Source organism: Stegodyphus dumicola, chromosome 3 (genome assembly GCF_044657685.1).
Source record: "Stegodyphus dumicola isolate Sdum_Otavi_A_Nest chromosome 3, ASM4465768v1".
In the NCBI taxonomy this organism is placed as follows: Eukaryota; Metazoa; Arthropoda; class Arachnida; order Araneae; family Eresidae; genus Stegodyphus; species Stegodyphus dumicola.
The window spans coordinates 201,896,527-201,918,617 of record NC_140770.1 but is presented as its reverse complement, the minus strand read 5'-3'; the positions used below and the strand labels follow the sequence as shown (position 1 = coordinate 201,918,617).

General features: G+C 33.7%; 1 protein-coding gene across 1 annotated transcript; it reads right to left on the bottom strand.

The window, feature by feature from the left end:
• Positions 1 to 1,495: 1,495 nt before the first annotated feature.
• LOC118198637 (uncharacterized) lies at positions 1,496 to 21,157 on the bottom strand. Its single transcript, XM_035370368.2, has 3 exons — positions 20,855 to 21,157; positions 8,849 to 8,908; positions 1,496 to 8,392 (listed from the first exon to the last, which is right to left on the bottom strand). Exons 1-3 carry the CDS (start codon positions 20,870 to 20,872, stop codon positions 6,266 to 6,268), a joined length of 2,205 nt encoding a protein of 734 aa, XP_035226259.1. The 5' UTR covers positions 20,873 to 21,157; the 3' UTR covers positions 1,496 to 6,265.
• Positions 21,158 to 22,091: the final 934 nt, after the last annotated feature.

Below are 22,091 nucleotides of genomic sequence, written 5' to 3'. Positions count from 1 at the left end.
CAGTTCGAGATCACTGTCTTGAAGCACGCGCACGCCATAAGCATTGCAAAGAATTTAAAAAATAGAACTATCTTTATTTAAATTTGAGCTATCATATTACACGAAAAAATTAATATTTTACAGAATAAATATAACTTTCGATCTAAAAATAAAAAGAGAAAAAAGAAAGAAATGGAAACAAGATTTAAGTTTTATTCTATTCCATTTAAAGTTTTTAACCATGTTAAAATACACAGTGAAAGAAAAGAACAGACTCATTTTCGAGCATATCAAAATAAAGGTAACTATGGTGTAGATAATTTTTTTTCCTATACGCAATCAAGTTCGGCAAACCGGCATCAAAAAGTTCAGTCACCCGATAATTCCACATCAAAATTTCTGCCATAAAATGACGCTATTAAGATTTAAATTCGTAAGTAATTCGCAGTAGTAAATTGGCTCCAGGTACCGTTCTTTTTTCAACATGTGAGAAACATTAATACAGATACTTCATTATTTAATTTCTTTAAATATAATACATGGCAATAATAATTAGTGGCAACAATTTCAAAAGTGACGCAATCCATTTAAGTGATTAGACGCAAAATGTTGTTTCGAGACTAACAGCTCTTCAAGTGATAAAAATAATAAAGTTAAAGAAAAATATTGTTTTCAAATTCTGGGCTCTTAACTTAGCTCTAATTATAATATATTGGGTTACATGATGACGATTCTAAGAATTAACTGCAACTCAAAGCCTGTTGAAACCGCTGGCAGCAAAAGCAAAGACGAGCTACAGCGAAGGACGCTGTAAATACACTTGTGAAATTAAAATAAAAAAAAGTGAGATATATTTAAGAAAAATAAGTACTCATATTTTACTAAAAGATTTTTCTCCTTTTTTAAAAAAGTGGAAAAAGTGAAACAAAGGACATTCGAATGTTTTTAAAAAGACATCATGCAGGTACAGCACTGATGAAGCCAAAACAAAAATTTGTTAAATATGATTAAACTGTTCATTTAATAATACGTTTTACTCATGAAATATGTTGGCAGAGTTAACGTATGTAATTTGTTTCATTCTCCAATGTATTCAGTAACGGGAAAAAAATCGTTTCTGGCACTATACAATTTTAACCTCATAATCTGGCACTGCCAAGGCACTGAACCTGATGCTAGATTATCGGATTTTTTCTATCTTTCTGTTATTAAATTCCTTATATTTCTTTGCTGCAAAATAATTCTCATAAAACAAATCTGAAAGGTTTCAGAATTTAACGGTCGTCCAAAAGGGTTTGTTAAGGTTTTTTTTTAGCTCTCTCTGTGCTCGCAGTCTATCAGCCTGTTGTTACACTCACTCCTATTCACCCCCTTTTTTTTTTGCCTTTGAAGCTTTATTATTAAGCATCATTTTCTGCGCACTTACAACATTTAACAGCAAAATTACAAAAATGTTACAAGCAGTAAACTAGTATACTTTTAGAATTAACAATGCAGCGTAATGTGTTGGCATACATTTTACTGTTTTTTTTTTTTTTTTTTTTTTTTTTTTTTTTCAGTCGTTTTCTCAGTTCATCATATTAGTTTTCAGGTTTCTTTCTGAGATGGCTTTATAAAACGTTTTTGGACTTTTTTTTTTATTAACGTTTTGTGTGTATAATTTACTTATTAAATGTAACGTTCTTGGCGCCTGCTCCACATAAAATTCCATTCAACAGCAAAGTCATTTTAGAAACAGCGCATGTTTAAAATTTCCGATAAACAGTCTCCCGCGCTGGAGATAAAAAGTTTTATTCCTAACAGCGTTGCCACTGCTCGCTTTGAAATCGTTGAGTATGTCTATCAAAAATTCGTTAAAGTTTTACAAAATATGGAACTGGTAATAAAATAAATTCTGAACTTCAGATTCGGTCTTCCAGTCTCCCGTATTCGATTGGATACGGGAAATACGTATTCGATTTCATATTGCGTGAAACATATATTCATTCTTTAAGATTCTTCATTATTTAATTTTTTAAATATAATACAGAGAGATAATAATTGGTGACGACAATTTGAAAATTGATAAAATGTATTTAAGTGTTCGACGAAAAATGCCGTTTCGAGACTAATATCCCATTCAGGACTAACATCCCTTTTCGGTTAATAAACATGTATGATTGTAATTATTACCTTAGGAAAGAAAAAGAAAGAAAGAAAGACAGAAAAAAGAAAAAGAAAAAAAAAAAAAAAAAAAAGAAGACGACGAAAATGAAGAAAATGGGACAATTTTATATCTCCAATTCTACTGGGCCGATTGACGAAATTTAACTTGAGTTTTTCATGGCTAGAAAGTGCGATTTAGGATATATGTTAGATTCTATTTAACAATTGTTAAAACATAGGAACTTTAACACAAAATTAGGCTTTTCTGAAATGACATACCGATTCTTTTCCTATATTTCGATTATACGACGCAAAGTTTGCCATTGAGCCAAACTTTATAAAAATCACACGAATAGTTTTTAAAAAATTAGCTCTCAGAATTTTAGCCCTCATTGTTAATTAAATTTAGCGTATATTTATTAATATACCCTTTTTTTACTAAACTTACTTGATTCTTTCTTTCACAGTTAAAAATTTAGGTTTAGTCGAAATAAAATTCCCGGGCATTTTCTGATTTGTTTTTAAAATTTGTATATTTTAGTAATTTTTATATTTGTTTCGAATAAAGTTTTGAATTATATCCTACAAAATTTTTAAAGTGTCGCTGTTGCGACTTATCTCAGTCTTACAGTAACATCAGAACAAGCCCAACCAATTCATCATGGCAAGAGTGCAAGATTGCGCCTTGGCAAGAGCCTTCAGCACCATACAGGCAACGGCAACACTTTGCTCAGTTCCGTCCCGAATTTTAAAAGAGTCTTCAAATTATTTTGATGGAGACAGACCCAGGGGGACAGATCTGAAGGTCTCCTTTCCCTGCCACGAACCTCGCAACAGAACTTTTGGCTCGCCTCATATTTTGAGTGCGTGCATGCCGCGCAGACACTATACATTTACAAACATCTATGCCTTCTACGGGTATTGAACCCCAGCCCTTAGGCACGGCAGTCAGCATCTCCAACCACTATCCAGGTTGGGCGGTTAAAGTAAATGCATTTATAAGCATACCTACAAAACATTAGAGCTTTTTATTTAAAATTTTCTAAGATATACATAAATTTACATACTGGCCCCTTTTAAAATTTGGCATATTTGTTATGAGCGATAATAACGCCAAATATGGTTTATGTACTTTGTTAAAATTACTTAAAAGAATGAACGGCGCGCTTTTTTTTTTTCCCCTTTCATACTCAGTGAAAGGGAAAAGAAAACAAGCTACCATAAATTAAAAATATCGCCGTGTGAATTATTCTTGGCTGGAACTGAAAAAAATTGGGCCAAGATAAATTTTTAAATTTCTCACCATATTTTACAAAATTTGATATTTGGGCATGATTTGAGTCGTAGAATCGAAATGTGGAAAGCAAAATTGGTATATGAGTTCAGAAAAAATCCCATTTTATCTCATAATACCTCTGTTAGAAAAATGCTATATATATCCTAAACCGCGCTTTCGAGACAGAAAAAAAGCACATGAAATTTCGTCAATCGAACCCAGTAAATCGGAAGATACAAAATACAAAACTGTCCCCTCCCCCTTTTTTCCGTGTGTGTGTGTGTGTGTGTGTGTATGTGTGCAGAGTGTACGAATGCTCATAACTGAAATCATTCTAAAATTTAAATGTTAATACAGGTCTCTTAATAAATTTAATAATTAAAAATTAAGTCTGCTAAGTAATAAATTTTGTATTAATTGTTACTTTTAAAGGAACATGTTCAAAGTTTTCCGATCTAAAACTGAAGAAATATAAGAAAATTCTTATATTCTGTTATTCATGTTTTGAAAAAGGCCTTATAATAATTTAAAATTTTATACTCATGTGAGCATATATATTGATATAAGAAATATGTAAGCAAGTGCACATGCAAGTATAGATTACCCATTTTACGTAATAATAATTTCTCAGTATTGCTTTTTAAAATAATCTGATTATTTAATTGAATCAAATTCATTATTTATTTTACATTAAATACAAATATTAACACACGTAAGCAAAATTTGTCGGTTCTGCTGAAATATGTTTGTTGCTGTTGATATATAAAATTACTTTTCATGTATAAGGACCTCTGCTATTAAACTGCATAGTTGAAGTTATAGTCAGCAAATCACAATATCAATATCGTAATGTTTAGTTTCATTCTTAAACCGAAGATATACGAAGATGCTTGACGTCTGTGATTAAGAAACAGGTTTAATATTCTCCAGAGTTCTGTAACTAGAATCAGACAGCACGAGAAATATTCTATTAGAGAATCTTTGAATTTCAAATGAAATTTTGCAAAAACAGATGCATACAATTATCTATAATTTTAAAATGTCTCCAGTGTTAGCGAAATCGAAAGTAGAAAACGTAGTAGTCTTCCTTATTTTCATAATTTCATTAATGATAAGAGACCTCATATAAATAAATTAGCACCCAAATTTCCGCATTAGATGTTTTGGTTGAAGCTTTATTTTATTGCAGTGAATTTTATTGCTGGTGTCAGCATATGTTTCATTTAGAAATCTGGCATTTAGGACTGCATCTGGGATTCAGAATGTTTCACACATTAGAAAATTTATACATAACCAGAATACACCATTCTTCCACTGGGAAGAATGATTTAAAACTAATATTACAAGTTTAAATGCATGCGCAGTTATTGATATATTTCTGGAAAAAAAGAGCAGGTTTCATAGAGGCAAATTTAAGGTACGAAACAGCAATCTAGAAGAGAACATAGTCCAATTTATTTCTAAACAAATCTTTTGAAATCTTATGAAGGTGCTTCAGACAATTTTTCAATTTAGAGAATTTATCGGTTGAAATTTCATTAAATGTGGTACAGAGATTAAATCATGAATATTTTTTCTCATGATGTATCGTAACATCTTATATGTATACATTTGTGGAGATTTCAATTCAATCTGGTGAACAAACGTATATACAAGGTGCTTCTAAATTGTTTTTATAAATTAAGAGGGGTGATAGTACTCATCCAGATGAGCAAAAATTACCATGTAACATAGGGTCGAATTCCACTCTGAAAGGCAGAATATTAGAATTCCAACCTGAACTTACAACAGTGTTGGGAGAGCGAATGACCAGATTAAAAGTTGCACAATGAGTTTAATGAAAACTCTCAAAGAGTGCACAAAACAATTAAAACCGAAAACTTGGCGTTTGAATGTTAATTCTAGCTGAGACTCTTACGGCAAACACTCACATGCATATCTTTGCTTGGCAAGGTGTCAACCTCGCAAATGATTGCAACAAGTTAATTATCTAACCAAGGACTAAATATTATCAACTCACTCCAACTTCCGCTGTAGGCCGAGATTAGCATGAAAAGTTCATGCTGTGTTCCCGCTGCCAGAACTTCGTGTACCATGGAAGAGCGCTTGGAGTAGAATGCGCGCAGTACAGTAGTCCAGGAGGACAGGATATAAAATAGCGAAGGGAAAAAAAACTGCTACTTAAATTCCCCCCTAATAATTTAGATAATTAACTTGTTGCAATCGTTTGCGAGGTGGAGACTTGCCAACCAAAGATGTGCATTTGAGTGTTTGCCATCAAAGTCTGAGCTCTAATTAACACTCGAATGCAAAGTTTTCCGTTTTAACTGTTTTGTGCACTCTCTATGGGTTTTTCACTAAACTGATTGTGCAACTTTTGGTCTCGTTCATTCGCTCTTCCAACACTGTTGTAAGGTTCAGGTTGGAATTCTAATATTCCTCTTTTCTGCCTCTCAGAGTGGAATGTGACCCTATGTTCTATGGTAATTTTTGCTCATCTGGATGAGTACTATCACCCCTCTTAATTTATAAAAAACAATTTAGAACCACCCTGTATATATATATATATGCCTGACATAAATAAAATTATCTTAAAGTAGTATTACGTAGCTGGTTCGAAATAAGCATACTTCCATAAAAAATATTTAATGCATCGTATAAGTCTTCTCTTGCAATTTTTATATTTATGTTTTAATTAAATTTGATAAATAATACATTAAAACATTTTCTCGCTTTCAAATTAATGTATATTTTTGCTTCAATGTGTTAATTATAATGATATATATCTTTACAAATTTAAAACATCCACCACCCGTAGCACTCGGTATCAAAAAATAAATATAAGTATTTCATGAAGTTCGATAGTCATCCGATTTTGATAATATATTGATGAGATGAATGACCTTGTAGATCTTCTGTTTTCTCTTTAATGCTTCCTCGTTTACGACTTTTCGTCAGTTTCTTTTGAGGAAGGGAATCATCAGAATCATAAAATTCCGCAGGCTTAAACTTTCGTCTGCTTTTTGGTGACACCATATGTTCTGCCGATTTCGAATCCATGCTCTCCTCTTCCTCTAAAGAAGTTCGTGAATGTGTTGCATAAGCAGGTTCATGACTAGTTCGATGATACGGATAATTCCTTACGTCTGTAGAGAGACTGTTGTGCAAAGGTTGAGGATGCTGTGAATTGGATGACTTCTGGTATTCTGTTTGAGGACGATATATAGGTTTTGGATCTTCTTGCAGTACCCTATTTGTTTCTCTAGGAAAGCTATGTAGATTCTGAGAAGCGTATCCAACAGCAGGACGTGCTTGGTAGTTTAAATCGGGCCTTTGGGACACAGGACGCTGATGAAACTGGGTATTTAAATTAGGTCTTTGAGATAAAATGGAAGATTGATGAAATTGGGTATTTAAATTAGGTCTTTGAGATATAGTAGAAGGTTGATGAAGGTTGTTTAAATTAGATCTTTGGGGTAAATTCGAAGCCTGATTGCTTAGAGCAGTCCTTTGAGATACACTAATCGGATCATGAATTTGATTATTTAGATTAGGTCTTTGGGGTGAAGTTGAAAGTTGATGAATTTGGTTATTTAACACAGGTGTTTGAGGTGCAATAGAATGCTGACTCGGTATAACCGCATACCTTTGTTCATGGTACAAACTGGGAGGTGGAAGCAATTGCGTCTGTAAGTCCTTTAGAAGTGGCTGGTTGTCTCCATATCTTAGGGCTCCTTCTGGTTGAGAAATTATTCTTGTTCGCAGTAAAGGATGGTAGTCAACAGGTCCTTGAGGATTAGATGGTTGTTGTTGATTGATAGCATTTTGAGAAACAGGATATAACTGTTGAATTTGCTGCTCATTCCTCATTTGTTGTTGTTGGTTGAGTTGAGGATTGTGGTACAGAAGATGGCTTCTTATTCCGATGTTTGCCGATGGAGGCTGGATTTGATATACATTATTTTGGTCAAGATGACGAAAAGGGGAAGGTTCTGACTCTCTGTGAGGCAACACAGAGTTATGCAAATTTGAAACCGTGTTATAGTTCTTGCCTGAAATTTCCTGTCCTAGTGGTCGATGAGGAACAGGAAGTTGTTGATGTGTTGGTGGACTGTGCTCCTGAACTCTGGTAAGGCCATCATTTTTCACTACATTTTGTTGTGGGCTAGAAATGTACGGCGAATGATGTGGTTCTGTTCTGTCATAATTACGAAGTTGACTGTTTCCTACAGGATCTCTCTGTGGAGTCTGATTAATTAAAGGATACCTATTTTGAGGTGGTGTTTGAATAATAGGTATCTGTTGAGGTAAATTTCCAATATTTTCATTATTCTGAGGGCGTTGTGGTATTAACGCATATTGAGCTACGCCTAACACATTAGGGTTGTTAGAAATTCTAAGCTGACGTTCTAAATCAGGAGTAATTTCTCTTAAGAAAAACGGTTGAGGGAGTATTGCACCAAAAGGTGAATCAATATTGTTGCTTCGAAATACACTACCATGTTCTAAACTGTGTGGTAGTATTTCTCGTTGCAGATTCTGCTCAAAATGTTTTAAATTTTCCAAAGGGAAGAACTGGCTACGGCCTAATATCAAAGGTTGAGAATGCTGAAGAATTTCTCGCATAGCAAAGTAGGGAGTAGTATCAGCTATGCTTGGCAATGAGAAAAAAGGATTTCTGTCTTGTCGAGATATTCCTGGATTCTTATTAGTCAGGAAATTGGATTTTAAATTCTTTGGAGACCCGTCATTCTTAAGGTCATATTCTGCGTTGTATGTCGGAGAATATCGGTCAAGTGATTCTTCAGTAGCTTGTATGCCTTTTGTTGCAGCAATAATCAAGTCAACTTTGCCGTCGCCGCCTTCACCAGAATGAATCTCGAGTTCGATGGCTTTGTTTTCCCTTTTGATTATGCTACCTGCTGGTTCAGATGTTTTTCTCTTGCCATTTGGATTGAGAATTACTTGGATCGGTAGGCTGTTCTTCTTGTCCTAAAATTACAGAATATAAAATAATACAACTGGTGAATTAAAACCTGAATGAATTAAGATTCTTAGAATATGTGCTAGTCATTAAAAGTTTTCTTTTGCTACAAGATAAACTGCCAAAATAAATACATGTCGTTAATTTGTAAAATTTTCATGTTAGTATTCATATTTATGTCGAACATATTTATGTCATTTTATAATAGATTTCTATTAAATAACTTGAGTCTCATGGTTAAGCAAAAATTATTGCAAGTTTTGTTACCTAAGGAAGCTGAGTGAGCTAAAATAGCCTGTTCTCAAGTTAGTCTGAGTACAAGCCGAAACTCATGGCTTTACGATCCTACCAGAAATATAATTTTCTTAATTCCGACGTATCTGAGGAAAATGCATTATTATTATGCTCTTTAACAATAATAATTAATAAAACTTAATAAAAGTAAACTATAGTTTTTTACTTACTTTTTTTGATTTTTCGTCAGCAGTCGTAACCGTGTAAGTTAAAAATACTAAAATCAGGATCTGAAAAGTGAAAAGAAATAGATAAAATACAAGAAGTAGTGTGGAAATATGAGTATAGCTAAGCAGTTTTCAGAACTCACCAAAAGCATTCATTATTGTATATTGAGAAACAGTAAAAGTATTTAACCCGTAACAGGGGAGGTGAAAAAGTTGAACATAATAGGGGACGTGCGGTCTTAGAGACCGCGCATTATAATAAATTTTTAAAAATCGTCTAATTAAAATATCATCATGATATTTCACTTAGATGTTCTTTGAACATTTTACTCTGAAAAGAAAATATGTTTTTACACTTTAAAGTGAAATTAAAGTTTTCCCAGAAAATTTCCCCATAGCCTCAAATTTTTCGATGAAAATCATATGCTGCACTAAATTCTATAAAACTAAAAATAAGAATGCATCTATTTTGAATTAACTATTTTATCTATATTACTTAATATTCAAAGCAAATTTTAACCGCAGAAAATTGTATGTAGAACAATACAGAAAAATTTTTACAGTACCTAAAATATCAGTATCTCACTGATTTTCTGATAGTAAACAATTTAGTTTTCGTCTTCTTTAGCATATTTATTGCATAACTTTGCGTGCATTCCAAACAAACAGGGTCTTGGCAAGATAAACATAAATATACTGTCTTTCTTTTCTTGCTCGGGGGGGGGGCACAGACGACATGTTTTCCTTGATTTTAATTTTGCTTCTTTGTGCACTGCTCCACATCCTTAGACTCAGCTTCTTTTCCTAAAATCCGCTTTATCGTCAGGCGCAATTCTCGATTTATTCTTGGATTTTTCCCTCTCGTGTGTAGTAGTGGTTGGACTAATTCTCTCGCTAATTATTTCGAAAACAGCATTCTGGTCATAACACGGTTTTGGTTATAACCTTGGTGCAAAATGTATGCGTTTACTGTACTCATATCTACTAACCGGTAGAAAAGAGCCATAGGCCAACGCGTTGTTCTCCTACTACAGGAATGGACAGAATATTTTTCATCTAAAGCATCAACACCACCTTTGGTTCTGTTATAAAAACCAATTATTTCAGGTTTCTTTTTCCGAGTCTGTTTCTATCGAATGATGCAATGATGACATCAAAACCACTTCTCGCCTTTTTTTCGAAGAAATTTTCTTCACAGTCATCTTCTTCACTAAAATCACTTCCAACTTCGTCTAGAAATTTTTTCAGTTCTTCTGCATAACGTGGATCAGAAGGATAAATGAATCTCCGCGGACCTAACTTCAGAGCCATGTGTTCACTACTGCCGAAAATTGTAACACTGAGAGGGAGGTGACGTCTCACAGACCGCTCTAGAAGAATTTCAACAGATACACTTGCCAAAGCATTCCGAAAGAAGGGGTCAGAAAGAAGGTCACGAAACGTGAAGCTAGGGCAAGAATCCATTCACTTAGACAAAGCATGCAATAGGGGTGATGGGAGGAACATGTGGCGGGCCGCACGTTCCCTGTTACGGGTTAAGAAAAAAGTAAAAATATTTGAGCACGAAAAATAAGAAATAAATCAAGAAGTTCATAGAGACTGAAATTATGCATATACCAGCTGATCCAAAAGCAAAAGAATAAGTAAAACAATAACCTGGTGTGAGTTATAACTAAGTGTTTCACCGATAGTTGGTGCTTTAGTGTTGTCAGAAGTTCGCTCAGTGAAGCAAGAAAGTTCGCAACGCAGCTAAGGTTTAAAATGCTCAGTGTGATAACCGTCGTTCCATTAGACGTGTCACGTGCACAGCGACGAAGAAGGTTCAGTTGTAATTTCTATCACATGGTGACAAATAACTTCTTTTAGCATGACTTATAACAATGGCCGACCTCTGTATACTTGTGACTTAGAGTGGATCCATAATCAAAAATTACGAAATATAAGGTCTGGAAGTATTAGTGGCCATTTATGCGAAAACGAACACTGAAGACACAGTCACCAACAAATGTCAGCAGCAGCTGCTGCGATTGAAATTCCATCGTGGCGTTCTGTACTCCATCGGTCGTCATCGCTATCGATCGCATCACCTTTTCATTGCTATCTACTGTCAATCGTTTGACGTTCTTGCAGAGACTCTCTAACGTGTATGAATGTTAAATTACGGAATTTGCCTTTCATGCAAATAGGAGATGATGCTGTCTGTTTAAAGTGCTTCATAACACTCGACTGTAATAGAAACAATTCGAAATGTACTGCTGTGGACTTCCTGAAAAAAAAAAAAAAAAAAACTAGGCATATAAAGAATAATTTACTGAACTTGCAACGTTCTGTAATCTTTGGCTGATACAAAGTGCTACTTCGACAACCGCTTGTAAATTCTGTCTCGCCCAGCTGCAGCACTTATCTGCATCTGCTCTTTCATTAAGTGAAACTTACGTCTGGTCAGTGCACAAGACACTGTCTGCATTACTTTCCATCTGTTGAAAATCCAAATCGAAATTTCATGACATCTCTCGATTTAGAATGGTTAAAGCTTGCTGTACATATTAGAATTTTTAAGGATATATCTTGAGGATGATTCTGAAGGACCGCCACATAGTCTCATATGAAATGTCAGTTTTTCAGAATTGCTACAGAAGCACCTGTCGATAAAAATGTAGCTTTATATTTTAAAGCGCAAAGTTTGAATGTGAGCGATCTGAGGTTGGAAAGAACATTTTTGCAGCGAAACTATGAGACACAGTGAAACTGTGAGTTATATTATATAAAACCTTAGAAAAGTGCCAATTATTCTCTGTGTAAAGGAATCGTGGCGAAATTTTAACAGATTAAAAAGTATGCAAAGGTTGGGTGCTTATACTCATCCCACATCCCTGATATATAGTCTCGCCTTATAACAGTGTTATATTTAGACAAATTCGGAAAAAAATAAGACAGATAATAATCGAGAAGAGTTCTATTCGGAGTACGGTTGAGAAAAATTGCTGTTCTTTCACAAAGCATCATAGAACCATAACCAAATATGCGTCAAATAAAGTAGGATGAAGTATAGTAAAACAAAAGAGGTCAAGAAACTTCATGCTTAAACTGCTTATATAACCACAAGACAGCTAATTTTCATATTTTAGAGGGAGGACGGTTAAGAAAGTTAGAAATTTTCCTTTGTAAGGCATTTTATGCTGTCAATTTTGAGTTATGTGTGAAGGAATTTATCTTTATCTCCTTCACTGATGCTGTACTGCCCAGAGAAGAACAAAAATTCTTGAGAACTGTGTGATGTCTTGATTTAAGGATTTCTCAGAAGTGAGAATTCGGTTATTTAAGAGAGTAAGAGAAACCTTTTTGTCTATCAAATCGTAAATTTTTGAGTTTATTTGATAAAAATGAGGAGTGCATACCCCTGTTTTTAATGAATATTGGGAAATAAAACTCCAGAATTTCTTTGAAAACTATGAAATTATATGCATAGTTAAGAGATCTGAAAATAAAATTAATCAAATTCGAGATTATTTAAAATTGATAGAAAGAAAAGGAAGGTTGTCAAATTCAGATGAAAGAATTACTTGAAAAATTTTCAAAATGTTTTTTAGAAATGCAATCTTTTATCATAAAAGTAGAATATTTCTCCTAAATAGTTCATTAAAACTGAAACTTATTTAGTTATTTTAAATATATTTTAGAGATATTAAATTAAGGCCATAGAACATAACTGACGTTTATTGAATTAGTGCATTTTGCTTTTTACCGATTTTTAAAATTATGAATAACAAGATTGTTCTTTGAATTAACAGTTACAATTATTAAAAATTGTTGTAATTATCTTATAATTGTAAAAATATAAATAGTTGTTATAATTAATACTCCTTCGATTGATAATTAGATGTTGTAATAATTATAGTACCATTTCTTATTATTACGATCAGTTGTGACAAATTTTGCTTGTCTGATATCAGAACAAGCTTGCGAAATTCTTCGTGATAAGGGGGTAAGAATGCGCCTGTCGTTGGCAAGAACCTTGGGCATCATAGGGGTGGGAACAAAGTATTACATTAATAAATATTTATTTTGCATTAAACAAATTTCATCGCTTCTTCTAGATTAATAAAAAACAATTTTTAAATCTAATGAGCCAAAAGCTTACTTTCACAAAATTTAAATTCCTCTAGGAAGATGTGCATACAATTCTGATAACCCTACAAAGTAAAATTCCGCTACTTTTTCTTTCAGCTTTCTTGATATCCGCAGTTTTAACAAGTATACCTCTAATACTGAATCAATTTTTTTTTTTTTTTTTAGAAATTGCCTTAGTTTGACGGTTCTGAAAATAAACCTTGTTTAATTTCTTTAAATTAATGACTAAAGTGGTGGTGTATTTAATTATGGCAAAGCATACTAGGGCTGTCTGCCTAAGGGAAGGGATGCCTTCGTGGAGGACTTTCTAAGGGAAACTGGCTCGTATACACGTTACACATGGGGAAAACCACGAAAACGCCCATGCAGCCAGCCCGTTCGCGGGATTCGAACCTCGGACCGAACTTTGGTTTTTTATTGCGATAGAACTTGATATCATGAAATATCTTTAATTTATGTTGCTGTTGTTTAGGTTCACTTGTCTGACGTAGTCAGCCCAAGCCCACGAAATTCCTCGTGGCAAGGAGGGCTAGATTACGCCTGCCGTTGGCAACAGCTTTGAACACCATCCAGGTGACAGTGCGATTTAGTTCAGTTCCGCTCCCAATTTTGATGGAGAACACCCCGGGGGGACGGGTCCAAGAGTCCCACCCCTCTCCCCTTCCACCAAACTACACGAGGGCACTTTCAGCTCGTCGCATATTTAGGGTGCCGCCATGCTGCACCGATATTATACACATTTACAAACATCCACGCCTTCTGCGGGATTTGAACCCGGGTCCTTCGGCAGGGCAGTCAGCGACGCTAACCACTATACCGGTTGGGCAGGTCATTAATTTACTAACAGGTAAACTGCAAGGAAGAGGGTAAAGGATAAAGGGGGATATTAAATAAAGTAAAGCAAAGGTTGAATCTTATGAAATGACTTGCTGGCAAAAAGAGAAATAAACTCTGATGGATAGCTTTTAACTTATTTTAGTAGTTCAGAAGTGGTTAGATATATATAATGAAACAGTCAGAAATATTCTTAACAATCACTGTAAAGCATATGCAAATAAAACGTCATCCAGAAACAGCATTAAGGTAAAAACTACTGAACATAATTAAAAATTAGTTTTGGAAGAATATCAAAAACAAATGGGTTCTGAAAAAAGGGTCTGAAAAATTGAATGTGGGAAAATGTAATGTACATATGCCGATGAACAAATATTTAAGTTAAATTACTCAGGTTGTAAATATAGAATTCGGAAAAAATTCACCACAGGACATGAAATTTCTGATCTTATTTCTCGAAATAAAGCATAGTGACGGAAAAGTCAGAGTGGTTGTAAACTGGAGTAGGACTTAAGCAGTTTATGAACAGAGGCATGTATCGACACGCAGGAAAAAATTACTAGTTAATTTTAATAACATTTGTAATCTCAGAAATGGAAGATAAATTTGGACTCCTTCATGTTAATGATTACGAATACAAAGCTATGAATACTCTACTCTATCAAAATCGTAAAAAACAACCTTATATTTAGCGTAGGTATAATGAAACACTCAATCGATTTCGAGGGCAGCTAAAGGTCCCTCCTCATCAGGAGAAAGAAATACATAGAAAGAAGAAAATAGGAATCACAGAAACACGTGGTGCTTATCAGCACTGCACGTGGTTATAACTAGATTTTTAATCAGAGTTGCACTGGCCGCCTACTTTTACTGAGCCAGGGACAAATTGCCCCTCGCTCCCTATTTTAACTTCGCTAATATTTCTTTATGCTTGATCAGACAGCCTGGCTCAGTAAAAGTAGGCGGCCAGTGCAACTCTGATTAAAAATCTAGTTATAACCACGTGCAGTGCTGATAAGCACCACGTGTTTCTGTGATTCCTATTTTCTTCTTTCTATGTATTTCTTTCTCCTGATGAGGAGGGACCTTTAGCTGCCCTCGAAATCGATTGAGTGTTTCATTATACCTACGCTAAATATAAGGTTGTTTTTTACGATTTTGATTGTCACATTAGCGTGTTTCTCTTCTAGTCTACTCTACTCTATATTTTAGACATCTGAATCTACTTTTACCGCCTGAAAGTGCTTTCACATTTCCACTTAGAGCTTTTAAACGGTATTGGAATTAAATGCTGTTTCAAAAATCTTTAAAAAAAAGAAGAAAGAAAAGAGTCTGAAAGCTTTTTCAGATTTTATACTACGGCTAAAGGGGCGTTTTCCTAACTTTTCGTGTGTTACCTTAGTTTATTAAACATCATGTTCTTCGCACTTAAACCATAAAATTCCATTCAACAGCAATATTGCAAAACAATTTTAAAATGAGTATATCTTTAGAATTTCCGATTCTCGCGCGTTGAAGATAAAAGTTTTTTTTCGTACATTGTTACTCGCCTTGAAATCACTGTGTTTGTTAATCAAAAATTCTTTTACAAAAGTTTTACAAAATATGAAATTGATAATAAAGCAAATTTCAAATTTGGACTTCCAGATGCCCATATTCGCAGTAGGATTACGTCATTCAAAATCGGATTGCTCTAGGTAGCGTTGTATATCGCAAAGCGAGAAACATACATACATTTACTCAGATTCTTCATTATTTAATTTCTTTAAATGTAATAAAAGGCTCTAATATTTGATGGCAACAATTTAAAAAGTGGTTCGCCGTTTATAGTGAATCAACTCAAAATGCCAAAACGAAATTAATAGCCCTCTGGGCTAAAAAGAAAAGGAAAGGAAGCAAAACCATATCGTACTTGACAAAACAAATTTGAAAAACACTTTTCTTATTAAGGAAAAGTAATCGCTGAATGGACAACAGCCAAATATATTACCCGGGTAGGCCTGAGAAGTATAAAATGCGTTTGATCGGGCAGAGAGCATAGCTATAGGAATACTAATAGACGAAGCACGTTAACCTCTCCAAGTATATATTTTTTATTCCAGGCATCAGCTATGAGGGTGGCAAGAAGTGCCATGATATGTGTTTAATCTGCAATTTGTATTGAATTTAAGAATCATTACCTCGAATTATTGCACATGAAATAATGAAATTTGGTTTTATTTTTAAATTTTGATAGTTTAATACGTGTTGATGTCTTGCCTTGCTTACAGTTGTACCTACTATTTTTTAAAATAAAACTAAGTAACTTTCCCTAACTAATTATCATAAGCAATGATTTCGTTAGTGATAGTTTGAAAATTTGTACTAATCATTAATGATACTTACCTTTTCCCCTCATTTTAAGTCAAATATTAAATAGTGCAAGTATTATGCTGGGTATTGAACGTTTTTATTTAGATTACGTATTGAAATGTGAAATTGCGCATGTAAAATTAGTAAATTGAAATAAATAGGCACTTTCTGATTATCTATTCCCGGTTTTAACATTCGTTAGAATTGCTCTCTTGGCATATTTTCGAATATACATTATGGAGTAATATCATATTGAGATATCTCGCGAAGTTCGCCATGCGTTCGTATACCTTGCTGCATGTTATAGTACTCCATGATGCATATTTGAAAATATTTCAAATGTACGTCATGGAATATATACAGTGGATGGACAAAAATATGGAAACACCTTGTGAAATGCATGTTTGAAAAGAAAGATTGATTTTAATGAAATATATAGGTGGCGCTGGCGTTTTTGACTACTGACGCCACCTATACAACTTCGTAAATGTGCTAAACAGTTCAGTTGTTTGTCGGAGTACTGTTATGGGAGGTTGTCATTGCATTATGTCAGAGTTAACAGACTTCGAACGTGGGCAAATTGTTGGAGTACGTATGGTAGGTGCTTCCGTAAGCAAGGTAGCCGAGGTGTTTAGTGTTTCAAGGTACTGTATCGAAGATTTATTCCGCATATTTGAAAAGCGGAAAAACATCATCTGCTAAATCACAGCGCGGACGAAAGTGTGTCCTGAGTGATAGTGACAGACGATCATTAAGGGCAATTGTGACGAAAAATAAGAAGACCACAGCTGCAAAAGTTACTGCTGAAATGAATGTTGTGTTACCGAATCCTGTGAGTACCAAAACAATTAGAAGGGAACTTCATAAACAGGGAATTGCTGGCCGTGCTGCAATTGAGAAGCCACTGATCAGTGATGCTAATGCCCATAACAGGAAAAGGTGGTGTTTAAGTCATAAAGCCTGGACTATAGAGCAGTGGAAGCGAGTAATATGGTCTGACGAGTCTTCTTTCACATTGTTTCCCACTTCTGGCCGAGTTTACATCTGGAGAACGCCATCTCAAGCCTATAATACAGACTGTTTGTTGCCAAGAGTGAAACATGGCGGGGGTTCTGTTATGGTTTGGGCAGCCATATCGTGGTTCTCTGCTAGCCCCATGATAACTGTGTCAGGGCACATGACTGCCAAGACTTATGTGAACATTTTGGCCGATCAAGTTCATCCCATGGTACAAACTTTGTTCCCCGATGGTGATTTCCATGACGACAAAGCCCCTGTTCACACAGCTCACATTGTTCAGGACTGGTTTTCTGAGCACGAGGATGAGTTGTCCCATCTCCTCTGGCCACCACAGTCACCAGACCTGAATATAATCGAACCTTTGTGGTCTACATTGGAACGGAAAATGCGTTCTCGTTATCCACCGCCAACATCGTTATTTGAACTTGCCACCGTTTTGCAGGAATAATGGTTATAATATTTCCTTGGCAAACATACAGGAACTGTATTTATCCATTCCGAGAAGACTGCAAGCTGTTTTGGATGCCAACGGGTTTCCTACACCATATTAAGCAAAGAAACATGTTTTTTTAAAGGTGTTTCCATATTTTTGTCTAACCCCTGTATCATCGAAGTATTTTTCTTCTTACTTCCATGGTAAACGCGCGACAGCAGCCAATCATGCATACGTGAAACGCACATGTATTTTAGTTATATGTTGATGGTATGCATGGTATGCATGATGGTATGGTTGATGGATTTGTGACCTTTAATTAGGCAGTATCTACCAGTTGTAAAAGTAAAAATATTTGCCCATGTAGAGTTTTATCTTTTTTCCCTAAAAAATTTTTCCTTTTATAAAATGCTTTATTAGTCCAAAGGGGCAATTTGCCCAGAAGGCCAATTTCGTTTTGCCACTTTGCGTTGGTTCACTATAAATACCAGTTCACGTTTCAAATTGTTGCCACCAAATGTTAGTGCCCTGTATTATATTTAAAGAAATTAAATAATGTAGAATCTGCATAAATGTATTATGTTTTTTGCATTGGGATAAACAACGGAACATAGACCCATCAAATTTTGAATAACGTACGTTTCCATCCGAATATGGACATTTAAAAGCCCTAATTTGGAATTTGTTTTATCATAGATTTCATATTTTTTAACACTTTAACGAATTTTCTATTAACAAACTCAACCATTTCAAAGCGAGCAATGGCAACACTGTAAAAAAAGAAAAAAAATTATCTTTTTATCTCTAGCGCGCGAGACCGTGTATCGCGAATTCTAAAGATATGCTCATTTTAAAGTTATTTTGCCATATTGCTGTTGAACAGAATTTTATGGTTTAAGTGCGAAGAACATGATATTTTAATAAAAACAGGTAGCACATAAAACGTTAAAAAAACGTTCTTTGGTCGTAATGTAAAATCTAAAAGCCTTCAGATTTTTTTGTGCTTATTATTATTATTATTTATGAACAGAATAAAGTTCATAGCCAAAGAAACGTTTCTATCCAATTCGTAAAGTCACCAATGAGGTGGAAACTTTCAGTTGCAGTGCGAATAATCAGAAAAGGCTAACAAATGCATCATAATTATCTGACCTTTTCTAAAGCTGAAATTTTGCTTGAAATTATTTTATATTTTAACATACATATGTTATATAAAATAAGATGACTCTTACGTATGGGACAGATTAAATTTCCTTATTCAGAATTTATTAAATTATTAATATTGAATACCTTTTCCGTGTTTCGTTAATTTTAACTATGTAACACCTGAATTGTTCTTACGAGAAAAAAATGTTTTATTTATGGTGTCACTGATGCTCAGATTTGAAACAAGAGTGTATATTCGGAATACAAAAATTACGATGGTAAGCATTGCGTTATTTTGCCACTTTCATGGCTGTTGTCTATTTTCTGGCCAGAATTAGGTTTTATTGCACTATGAGCGATTTATTATTATTATTACTACAACTATGGTAGAAAGTATAAGGCTAATAATATATCTAGTAAAATATTTTCAACGGTTAATAGTAGCATTTTACTGAAACTCTGAGTTTTATTAAACACAAGTTCCATTTTTCCACTGTAGCAATTTCTGTTGCTTAAAGCGGGTAATACATTATTTCTTATACGATATACGAAGAGTTTTTGTCATTTAAAGAATTCAGCTTTTCCCAATCTGCAAATTTCTAAAAGGGCAATCCCCAGAAAATTAAAAAGATGTTCATAAAAGCTGCAATTTATGATAACAAATTTAACTGAAATAAAGAAAACTAAGTTCTGTTGTTTAAATTAAAAAGTACAAAAAAATTTAATGAAAGATATTTTGTTCCAGTTAAAGGTAGTGTATGATTACTCACATCGAGGCAGAGCATATAATTTAATTTACATAATCTAAACTGAAACAGGATGCACTTTAAACTGAATACTGTTATACATTTTATTTAATATGGAAGAAATGCATTTTCATATAATGGTTGCAAAAGTATAGTATGATATATTTAAATTTAGAAACCACTTGAAGTTTTTAATACTTGAATTTTATATTTATATTATATGCAGCGAAATTTAAAGCATGGAATATTTGGACCGGGTAACCTACGTTAAGTAAAAAGGCCAGCAAAGATAAGAATTCTCCATTATGTAAAAAACCTTCTTTTGCATATTTATAAAAAAAATCAGAAAGTTTTCAGATTTTATACTACGTAATATCACAAAATATTTAAAAAGAGCATATCTGTAGAATTTCCGATCCACAGTCTCGCGCGCTGGAGACAAAAATGTTTTTTTTCCGCACAGTGTTGCCATTGCTCGCTTTGAAATCGTTGAGTTTGATAACGAAACATTTTTTAAAGTTTTGCAAAATATGAAACAGGTAAAAAAATAAATTCCAAATTCTAAATTTGGGCTTCCAGATTCCCATATTTGACTGGAGGCCTGCGTTATTCAAAATTTGATGTCTCTAGGTAGCTTTGTTTTTTTCACAGTGCGAGAAACATGCATGCACTCATGCAGATTTTTCATTACTTAATTTCTTTAAATATAATGCAGGGCTCTAATATTTGGTGGCAACAATTTGAAAAGCGAAACGCCGTTTTATAGTGGACGACGCTAAGACGAAATGCTAAGATGAAATTAATAGCCCTTATGGGCGAATTGTCCCTTTACGTTAGTATGAGATCCATTTTAAAATATTAAAGTATAAAAACTAGTATTTTATTGATGAAATTTCAGTTCTCATTTAAGAGATAACTGAAAAAAACTATTTATTTATTTTTGTAAAATGGAAAATTTTTATTTATTTATTTATTTATCATTTTACTTTTATGTATGTAACATAAAAATAAAATATTATTAATCCATTAAATGAAAAGTAAAATGCAAATATTTTTGATTTTAAATAAATGCAGTAAAGTAAAAATTAAAAAACGAAAAAGAAAACGAAATTTTGACATGAAAATATATACTTTCCATCATTTATTATAAAGCAGAAAATACTTTTTTATTTAAATCACTTTCTGCTAATGTTCATTACTTTTCGCTGATATAAACGTATGTATGGAAAATGAACAGTAGCTGAAGTATCAATAATCAAAGGAAAGTACTAAAAGTGTATGCAAAGAAGGTACTTGATATAAGTTTTAGATTTCTGAATTCTTTGAGAAAAAAAAATAGTCTCTCACCTTTTGAAGACTGTGCATATTTATCCTTTAAAGTTTCAACCTAAAAGGTATACAAAAACTTTTCTAACCACGCAGTTGCCTAAAAACACATCCTTGTCTGTCTCCTTTCCAACAATGCTCTGTCACAAAACCCCACGTGTCGTTCTTTTTCAAACCCAAGTAACTTTCTCTTACCAAACTTCAAGGTGCAAAATTAAACGACATTTTTTATCTTGGGGGTATTATATTTCCCTCTACCCTATAAAACAAGCTACCATAACTAGAACAATTTAAAAGAGGTTTTGAGCAAAATTTCCGTTTGGGTTCCTGCCATCTGAACACTTTCATGTTAATATCCACTTCTGTAAAGGATATTTGTTTTTGTTTTTATAACCCTTTTTACGTTATAACAATAAGTCCTGGAAGCATAACCGCTATTCTTCGGTTGTTAATCAAAGCAAACGGTTAAAGCAATGAAAATAAACATGTCAGGAGGTGTTGGCCAAGCGGAGAAAAGTGCTTTTAGTAGGAAATAGGTATGTATTAACCAAGCATGACAGATGTTGTGCACCTTTTTGGACTTCCTTATATAATATATTTAAATGAAATAAGAGTGATAAATTTCTGAGACCAAATTCAGATCGAAGATTTTTCCAGGAACTTGGGTAAATATGGATGGGCTTAGGGAGAATATACTTCCGGTGAATCGGAAAGCCGCTCTTCCTCATAGCGTGTTGTTTTCGTTGCCCATCGAAGCGAAACCGTTGAAGCCAATTAGCAGAAGGATTTCTCATTACTGTAAGATGAATGGTACAGGAAATTACTTAATAGCAAGCTTTCTCCTTCGCTTACTCCACTGGATATGGTTTATCTGTTTATTCCTGAAATATTTCAAAATGTAATTGCATGATATATATTTTAATCAATAACCTATGATGAGGTACTAAATAATGCTTTATTTTTTATCATAAAAATTTCCAATATTTTTTACTTTTCACAACGAATTTAGAAAACATTTGAAACTAAATGAATTATGGGTTTATATTTAAAGATAGATCTTAAAGCTGCAAGAAAGTTTGAACAAATCTTTTTAATCTGTATGGCACAGATTGTTTCTTCGCATTAATCATGTAAAAATAAACAGACTTTTTCATTCGTCCCTCCCGAAAAAACAAACACAAGTCGTAAAAACTTAGAGCACGAGCACTGAGCAACTTAAATGAATAACTTAATATTTGATCTGTTAGAAGTTTATAGA